General features: G+C 49.8%; 1 protein-coding gene across 1 annotated transcript; it reads right to left on the reverse strand.

Annotated features, from left to right (window-relative positions):
• Positions 1-797: 797 nt before the first annotated feature.
• LOC121520193 (protocadherin-8-like) lies at positions 798-6138 on the reverse strand. The gene is made up of 3 exons (XM_041803562.1): positions 3473-6138; positions 3155-3380; positions 798-1609 (listed from the first exon to the last, which is right to left on the reverse strand). The coding sequence occupies exons 1-3, from the start codon at positions 5924-5926 to the stop codon at positions 1257-1259; spliced, it is 3033 nt and encodes a 1010-aa protein (XP_041659496.1). The 5' UTR covers positions 5927-6138; the 3' UTR covers positions 798-1256.
• Positions 6139-7013: the final 875 nt, after the last annotated feature.

Here is a 7013-nt window from a genome sequence, read left to right on the forward strand (position 1 = left end):
GAATGTGTGCAAGAATGCAGCATCTTGTTGGGCAGACTTGGCTCTTATTTCCTTATTTCGAGAATTGAGATTCTGCTCTGGGGAAAAAAAAAATGTCCTCAATCCATGAATGATAATGGGGAGATTACGTAAGGGGGCGCAGCGTGCGCATTTGGCAGATCGACAAAAAAAACATCCCGACAGGAAAGCAGGAGGATTTGCTCACAAGGACTTCATGTTCTCTGACAAGAATCACCTGAGTTTGGATGCCTATCAGACTTACACTCAGTTTAACTTCCTCTCCTGCGTGTAAGCTTTTTTGGGAGAGGGGGAGAAAATGCGTCTTTACGCACAGGAATTCTCATGATTTGCGTCTCTTGTGCGCACATTCCTCAAGGAAGTTAATGTGCAAACCTCATCAGAGCTTTAATTACCCTTTTACCTGCTGGTGATGAGTGGAAAAAATGCATTTAATGGGTTTGGGGGGAAAAAGGAGACTTGAATGTTTCTTCTAATATGCAAAAGCAGAAAGATTGATTTGCTGGAAAACCTTGGCGTCTGTTCTGGCATCTCCCCAGCAAAATCATGTTCTTGATAGAAAAAAACTAACTGACCTTCTCCGGTGGGCTGCAAGGACAGACTCTCTCTCTCTCTTTCTCTTTCAGTGCTGCAATCACAGCGACGCCTGTTGGTTTTCACTCGTTTCTACCTGACTGATGTTTCTGCACAAGCATGCTGCTCAGCTCACCTGCAGCTCCACACAAACACGCATGAATCTTATTTTCAGAACAGTATTTCAAAGTTTATTTCCTCCCAGAGTACCGTGATGATAGAAAAGAATCTGTACAGTTATTATTATTGCATTCAAATAAATCCATACATCAGTTATCAGCTTGATACATTGCGTGGCCCTTGAAGCTGCACAGTCTCTGGGGCCATTTTTTTAAATAATCAACGTGCGTAAAGATCAATAATTACATTTCATATTTACATATCTTTGCTTAATTATTACTTTTATAAAAATAGAATCTCTGTATGTACAAAACTTGCATATGGTACACTTCATGTCCAGCAAAATGTCTCATAAAGTGATTGAATGGACATCAAATGTGGCTTTTACAATCAAACAGAACACAGAAATATTAGATCAAACTTTTGGATGCACACTCTCCACAGCAACAGAAGAAGTTACATTATTCTCATTGTCATAGATCATAAATTAAAACTTTATACATTTCTTTGAGAGTGAGCTCAGCTGTGTGAGTGCAGAGTCAGTTTCACACGTCGTTGTTGGGACAGTGTGTAGGGGTGGGGGTGTACACTGGGAGGGTGACTTCGCTGATCTCCTGCACCCTAACTGGCCTGGGAGGGGTGACCAGGACGTAGTCGTACTCCCTGTGCAGCACCTTCTCGTACACGCTCTGTAGGCCCACTGTTTTGGGGATGTGGGCTTGGTAGTAGTTGTCCCTGCGGTGGGGGTCCCGGGGAAGGGAGGCGGTTTTGGAGAGGCTGCTGAAGGAGGAGAGGGTGGGGGCCGGGGAGGGGGCTGCGTTGGCTCTCACCGCCGAGGGGCTCCAGCAGCGATCAGAGTGGCCGAGGACTTTACATTCACTGGTGCACGCCCACAGAGCTGCAAGAGAGAGAGAGAGAGAGGGGTCAGGTCAGGCTTTGGTTTATGTGGCCAAAACAAGGCAACAAGATGTGCCAATTCATAACCAATGTAACTTCTAAGTCTTATATTAATCAGTTAGGGATGCACAGTAAGATTGAGAGCTTAGAAAGTCAACATCTGTATCTGCAGATGTGGCCAAAATCTATGAGTGTATGTAAGGATAAGTTCTGAGCAGAACCACTGGTTACTTAGTGACTCTTGGTGCACCCAGATGTTCTGCAAGCCAGTGGTTCTCAACCTTGGGGTCGGGACCCCATTGGGGGTCACGAGACACTGAGAGGGGGTCTCCAGATGACTTTAAACAACTAGGACTATTTTTTAATTTACACTGTTGCCACTTTACGCCAATTTGACCAGATTTCAACCTGTTTCCATCACTTTTTTCCCACCAATTTTAACATTTTTGCCACTAAAAGCCCATTTTTGTCAGTTTTAAACCCTTTCCACCACTTTTTTTTCTGCCTGTTCTTGCCACTGCTAAAGCACATCTTGCCACTCTCTCCCTATTGTTGGATCTGTTGACACATTATTGCCACTACTAATCCCTCTTAGCCACTTTTTACACCACATTTAATTTGCCCATTTTTGCCAGTTTAACCCATTTCTGCCTCAGCTCACTCTTTTTTGCCAGTTTATATCTTTTTTTCATCCCATTTAAACAAATTTCCACCTATTCTTGCTACTTTAACACAATTCCAGTCACTTTTTAGTCCCCTTTTACCACTTGATATGCTTGTTTTTGCCACTTTAAACAATTTTTGGTTATTTTTTCACAATTTTATCAAATTTTTGGCATTTTTAACCAATTCTTGCTACTTTTAAAATCTAATTTCACCACCTTTTCCTAGATTTTTTGCTATTTTTAACCCATTTTAGCTGTTTTTAACATATTTTAATTCTGTTTTAAACAAAAGGATTAACTTTTTTAAGACAAATGATTCAAAACATATTTGTTTCTTTGATATGAGTGGTTATGATTCAGGTTAAATATAAAATCAACTTAACTCTACAATGGACCATGATTTTGCTGGCCCCCAGTTTGGCTGGGCTCCCCCCCCCCCCAATGGGTGGCCTTGTCTCCACATGATTTTTCTTGAATGTGCATGGCTGTGTTCAGCCACCTTCAGCTACAGTGGGGGTCCCCGGTCTCTGACACCTTTATTTTGGGGGTTGCAGGCTGAAAAGGTTGAGAACCACTGCTGTAAGCCACTGCTGATTCTGCCTATTGCTGCATATTGCATAGTCAGATCTCCCTTTAAAAATCAATCTAATCTCAGTGGGACTACCCTGGTTAAATAAAGGTTAATAAGTCTATTTTAGCTAATATAAGTTTGGACATATTGGCATCCAATATCAGCAAAGATCTAGCATCCCTAACCTTAATCCCCCATGAGCACAGCTCTAAGCAGCATAAGCAAAGGAAGAGAGAAGGAAGGAGAGATTTAGGGCACATGTGACGTCACTGTATGTTAATTGTCTTATCTGAGAAGGTCTGTGTCTCACCATTTTGTCCGCCCATGGGAGGCACAACAGCCCCATCCTTCTTCAGGTGGGTGTCTGCGCTGACATCACTGTCACTGTCATTGAAGTCACTGTCTCCCTTGCCGCTGTCTTTCCCACTAAAGGCGGGGTCCCGGGCGGAGATGGTGGTGTAGGAGTTCCCCTTCCAGATAGTGATGGGCCTCACCGCCTCTTTTCCGTTCCCATACCCGGGCAGAGTGGAGTATCCCTGCAGGAGAAGAGGGGGAAACAAAGGTTAGAGCGTGCTGGAGAAACAAACACACACATCTAAATCACCAGGGTCCCGAAGGCGCCTCTCACCTCGTGTTTGTTTCCACGCAGCTTGTTGTTAGAGTCAGAGTCGTACACGCAGGGCACCTCGCTGCCGTCCTCTGAGGCCGAGCACATGTCGCTGCCCCCGGGGTGAGCCGAGGTGAACCCTCCGGTCTGGCTGCTGTAGGAGTGTCCATCAAACGCTACCGCTCCTCCCGCCGCTGGCGCGTGCAGCGGCAGCAGCGGGTTGTCTCCCACGTGGTTTCTCCCCCTCTCTAGCGTGCCTTTCTCCCCGTACGAGTCGCTGTCCTCTCCGCTCTTGTCCCGCTTGCGTCTGTTGCAGGTGGTGGCGATGAGGATGATGGCGAGCAGCAGGAGGGTGCAGCTCCCCGCCAGCACGACGATAATCACCACGGACAGGTCCCACTGCGCGTGCGCGTCGTCCCCGCTGCCGGCCTGGTACACGGTCCTGTCGCTCGGCGGGGAGCCCGCGATGATGAGGAAGTGGAGAGTGGCCGTGGAGGTGAGCGCCGGCCTCCCGTTGTCGCTCACCGTCACGGTCACGCTGAGCGTCTCGTCCACGTCGTGGCTCAACACCTGGTTCAGGTAGATCTCCCCCGTGGCTTTGTTGACGGAGAACACGGAGGGTTCACCGGTGGCCAGCCCGTAGGACAGCTCTGAGTTCACGCCCTCGTCTGCGTCTCGCGCCTCCACCCGCGTGATGACGTAGCCGCTCGGTGCGTCCCGGGGCAGCAGGACTTCAGCGGAGCCGTTGTTGAGTGGAGGCTGAGTGATGACCGGCGCGTTATCGTTCTGGTCCACGACACGCACGTAGACGCTCGCGCTCCCGGACAGAGGAGGGGAGCCTCCGTCACTGGCCGTGATGCGGAGCTCCAGCTGCTTCACCACCTCGTAGTTGAAGCTCCGCAGCGCGTACAGAGAGCCGCTGGCAGGGTCCAGAGACACGAAGGTGGAGATAGGGGAGCCCATGAAGTACGTGTCCGCCAGTTTGTAGCTCACCTTCCCGTTTGACCCCAGATCCATGTCGCGCGCCACAACTGTGGTGATGTACGCGCCTGGTGCGTTATTCTCCACCACAGCCACCTCATACACAGGCTTACTGAACACCGGTGCGTTATCGTTCTCATCCGTGAGCCTGATGGTGTACTGAGTGATGGTCCTGAAGGGGGGTGAGCCCAGGTCCTCCGCCACCACTGTCAGGTTATACTCAGGGATTTTCTCACGGTCTAACGGGCTCGTGCTCACAATCATGAAGCTGTCCTCATACGCCTGCTGCAGTCTGAAGTGGTCATGTCCGTACAGAGTGCAGTGCACCTGCCCGTTAGCGCCAGAGTCTCTGTCCGAGGTGCTGACCAGAGCCACGAAGCTCTCTCTGGCTGCAGCCTCCGTGATGTACGCGATCCCCGCTGTGATGGACGTCATAGGGGTGATGGAGATCTCAGGTGCGTTGTCGTTAACGTCCTGCACCTGCACTACGATCTTACAGATGGCTGGGCTCGGGTTCGGACCCAGATCGGTGGCCTGGACGTCAAACTCGTACGTGTTTTTACTTTCAAAGTCAATAGGGCTCTCCAAAGTGAGCCGCCCCGTTTTCCGGTCCACTCTGAAGAGTTGTCGGATCTCTGTTGGGACCTGGTTCCCGAACCCGTACACTACCTCTCCGTTCAGACCCTCGTCCGGGTCCTCAGCGTTCAGATCCAGCAGCAGGGAGCCCACTGGTGCGTCCTCGGGCAGGTCCACAGAGAAGCTGTTCCGGTCAAACACGGGGCTGTTGTCATTGTAGTCTTTCACCTTGATGTTTATGCGCGTGGTTCCGGTGCGGGACGGGTTCCCACCGTCCATGGCAACCAGCTCGAGCGCGTAAGAGGCTTGCGTCTCCCGGTCCAGCTCCTTCATGAGCACCAGCTCCGCATATTTAACCCCGTCAGCCCTGCTCAGCACATCGATGGAGAAGTGGCTGTTAACTGAGATCTGGTAGCTCTGGATGTAGTTCACTCCAACGTCCTCATCCACGGCAAAGTCCAGCGGGATCCGCGTGCCCACTGCTGTGTTCTCCGAGATCTCCATGCTCGACTCTTTCCGGGGAAACTCGGGGGAGTTGTCGTTGATGTCCTTGACCTCCACCTCGACGTGGATGAGTTTGAACTGCTCTTTGGAGAAGCTGACCACGTCAAAGGCGATGAGGCAGTGCAGGGTGTGTTTGCAGATCCGCTCCCGGTCTATCCTCTCTCCTATACTCAGCTGCCCATCGCTCTCCCTCAGCCGGATAAAAGACGAGTTGAACTGTTTCATCATCCTGAAATTGCTCCTGGAGCCGCCCGACGAGGAGGCAGAGGAGGAGATGTCCTTGGCCAAGTTTCCAATCACTGTCCCCGGTGCGTCCTCCTCAAAAGTCTGATATTTCACCGTCTTAGCCTGTGTCACAGCAGCCAGGCTCGCCAAAGAGACGCACACTAGCACCATCCACCCTTTTCCTCCCATCTTTGACACCTTCACTCCAACAAATGATGAGAAATTCAGCAAACTGTCCACAATGAGTCCTGGTTAAAGTTTGCGCAAAAAAAGCACCTTAAAGTCTCTCCCCTTCCTTCTTTGCCCACTCTCCTGCTTGTTTATTTTCTGGATAAAGCCAGTGATAAATATTCCATATGTCTCTCAATGCGCACTGATGCGCTCCGCTCTCTCCCTCTCCCTCTCTCTCTCTCTCTACTGGAGGTGTGCTGCTCTCAGCGCAAGAGGGCTGCAGTGTCTGCAGGAGGGTTTATACGGCGAGGCATGCAAATGAGCCGCACTGTGACCAATCCGGGCTTTAGAGGGGGAAAAAAGGGGGACTTCAGAAAGACCTCTAAACCCTGTTTAGAGATTCCTGGACTGTGCGCAGAAACTTGGCACCCAATATATGGGCTAAACGCGCGGCTTGATTTAATACTATAGTTACCGTTGCTTGTTTATGTTCCTCGGGCTGTTAAATGAGTCTGCGCACCGGCACATGGGGGAGCACAGAGATGCGCAGTGTCCCTGAGCTAGAGGACAAAGCATTTGAATAGGAGTATCTGTTCAGGATGCTATAGGAGTGCTCTGATGTGAGGAGATTTATGCTTACACACTGTTAGGATGGATCCCTGCGCGCGTGTCCTGCTGGAGCAGGAGCTGTCCCGGTGACCTCTACACCTCTGATGGGGAAATAACTTTATGCACGCGCGAATCTGACTTGATTTGTGCTTCCCTCCAACCTCAGAGCGCCCTGCTCCTCACACACACAGATAAGATTTCATATAATGGACTCATGATAGAGCTGAGAGTGCTGAGGCAGCGTAACGCGCAGAATAATAGCAGGGATGTGGTGTAACTGGTGGTAATATCATTTTATTCTCATTAATAAATTCCATAAATTTGCTCTGTCTTCTATTATTCATCCCCCCAGTGTGATGTAATCCAGTAATTGTTTGCCTATCAGATGGTATCTGCTGTTGGAAGACTACATCCACTTAAACATTGATTTGATTCTGCGCTCAGATCGCCTCACGAGATGTCTTGTGCGCACGAGAGCGATAGAGGGGATTTTTAA

This window comes from Cheilinus undulatus, linkage group 13 (genome assembly GCF_018320785.1).
Source record: "Cheilinus undulatus linkage group 13, ASM1832078v1, whole genome shotgun sequence".
Taxonomy (NCBI): Eukaryota; Metazoa; Chordata; class Actinopteri; order Labriformes; family Labridae; genus Cheilinus; species Cheilinus undulatus.